The sequence below is a fragment of the Procambarus clarkii genome, chromosome 16 (genome assembly GCF_040958095.1).
Source record: "Procambarus clarkii isolate CNS0578487 chromosome 16, FALCON_Pclarkii_2.0, whole genome shotgun sequence".
NCBI classification, from domain to species: Eukaryota; Metazoa; Arthropoda; class Malacostraca; order Decapoda; family Cambaridae; genus Procambarus; species Procambarus clarkii.
In genome coordinates, this window is record NC_091165.1 from 20,870,711 (window position 1) to 20,872,843 (window position 2,133).

Below are 2,133 nucleotides of genomic sequence, written 5' to 3' on the forward strand. Positions count from 1 at the left end.
CTTATACGTTATCAGCCTCTAACCAGTCCGCCGCCTCTCCTCCCTGTTCCACTCTCCCTTCCTCTAACTTTCTGCTGTCCCTTCATCTCTGTTTCATCCCCCATTCCACTATCCCGCCAACGCAGCCATCTTTTATCCTTCCCCTCTTGAAGCCAAGTATATCATTAGCATATTTTTAATGTATAATGACGTATCTGAAGCTTCCCATGTCCGTCCCTCTTGCAACTTGGAAAAAAAGTCGAGAACGTATTGTTCCATCATTCAACTTCTTATTGCCATTTTAACATTAAACTATTGCATCGAACCGCACTGATTAGACGATGTTTCTTTGTGGACATCAGTGGTGCAGGATACCAACTTGCAGAAATTGTTTTCCATTTTGGTATGCATCTGGCAAATTAATCTTGTCCCCCCCCCCCCACCAGCTTCCATCGACTAGGCTGGTTGTCCTTTATATAACTTTTTTCACTGGTATAAAGTCTTCGTATATCATCAGGTCATACTAGGATGAGTTATAAGTATGGAGGCGATATTTGTTAATCCTGTTTTGTTTATTAATCCTGTTTTGTTTATTAATCCTGTTTATTAATCCTGTTTTTTTTGTATCGTTACTGTAAAGGTCGGCGAGGGTACGTTCACATGGAGTTCGATATGTTGAAATGTGACAGTATTTTGAAATTAGATTAGCTAAGACAGTGATAATCTATAACTTGAAATAATATTTACCAAAGAACTGGTCCTGTATTTGAATGCTGTGCTCGGATATTTATTGTATGATGCTAAATATTGAAAAGGTGATTATGAGATGAAATACTAATAACCAATGAGTAAAAGGAGAGAGATAATAAAGTTTAAAGATAAGTGGAAAGCAGTTTGAAGAATCTAAGGAAAATTAGCACTAGGTAAAATGATAAAATTCTTAATACATCATGAAATATAGGAGAAGAAATGAACTTGAAGGTAATTAATGAAAAGATTAAATGATTATTGGAAGAACTACATTAAAATTGGAATTGAACAGAACAAAAAGTGTAATTATTAAATAAAATGGGATACAATACTGCAGTGTATTAAGAAAAGGGTAGAGGGGTGAGAGGACTTGTATCCACCGTGACCAACTGTGCTGGACTTGTACCCACCGTGACCAACTGTGCTGGACTTGTACCCACCGTGACCAACTGTGCTGGACTTGTACCCACCGTGACCAACTGTGCTGGACTTGTACCCACCGTGACCAACTGTGCTGGACTTGTACCCACCGTGACCAACTGTGCTGGACTTGTACCCACCGTGACCAACTGTGCTGGACTTGTACCCACCGTGACCAACTGTGCTGGACTTGTACCCACCGTGACCAACTGTGCTGGACTTGTACCCACCGTGACCAACTGTGCTGGACTTGTACCCACCGTGACCAACTGTGCTGGACTTGTACCCACCGTGATCAACTGTGCTGGACTTGTACCCACCGGGACCAACTGTGCTGGACTTGTACCCACCGGGACCAACTGTGCTGGACTTGTACCCACCGTGACCAACCATGCTGGACTTGTACCCACCGTGACCAACCTTGCTGGACTTGTACCCACCGTGACCAACCATGCTGGACTTGTACCCACCGTGACTAACCATGCTGGACTTGTACCCACCGTGACCAACCATGCTGGACTTGTACCCACCGTGACCAACCATGCTGGACTTGTACCTACCGTGACCAACCATGCTGGACCTGTACCCACCGTGACCAACCATGCTGGACTTGTACCCACCGTGATCAACCATGCTGGACTTGTACCTACCGTGACCAACCATGCTGGACTTGTACCTACCGTGACCAACCATGCTGGACTTGTACCCACCGTGACCAACCATGCTGGACTTGTACCCACCGTGACCAACCGTGCTGGACTTGTACCCACCGTGACCAACTGTGCTGGACTTGTACCCTACGTGACCAACTGTGCTGGACTTGTACCCTACGTGACCAACTGTGCTGGATTTGTACCGTCCATGACCAACCGTGCTGGACTTGTACCCACCGTGACCAACTGTGCTGGACTCTTGTACCCACCGTGACCAACTGTGCTGGACTTGTACCCACCTTAACCAACCATGCTGGACTTAAAGCCACCG

At 45.5% G+C, this 2,133-nt stretch overlaps 1 protein-coding gene across 1 annotated transcript; it reads right to left on the bottom strand.

The window, feature by feature from the left end:
• Window positions 1–1,038: 1,038 nt before the first annotated feature.
• LOC123751504 (peroxisomal membrane protein PEX13-like) lies at window positions 1,039–1,692 on the bottom strand. The gene has a single exon (XM_045733588.2). It carries the CDS (start codon window positions 1,690–1,692, stop codon window positions 1,039–1,041), a length of 654 nt encoding a protein of 217 aa, XP_045589544.2.
• Window positions 1,693–2,133: the final 441 nt, after the last annotated feature.

Bases quoted from the DNA above. Each gene is read 5' to 3' on its own strand.
- LOC123751504 (XM_045733588.2), bottom strand. From the start codon at position 1,692: ATGGTTGGTCACGGTGGGTACAAGTCCAGCATGGTTGGTCACGGTGGG.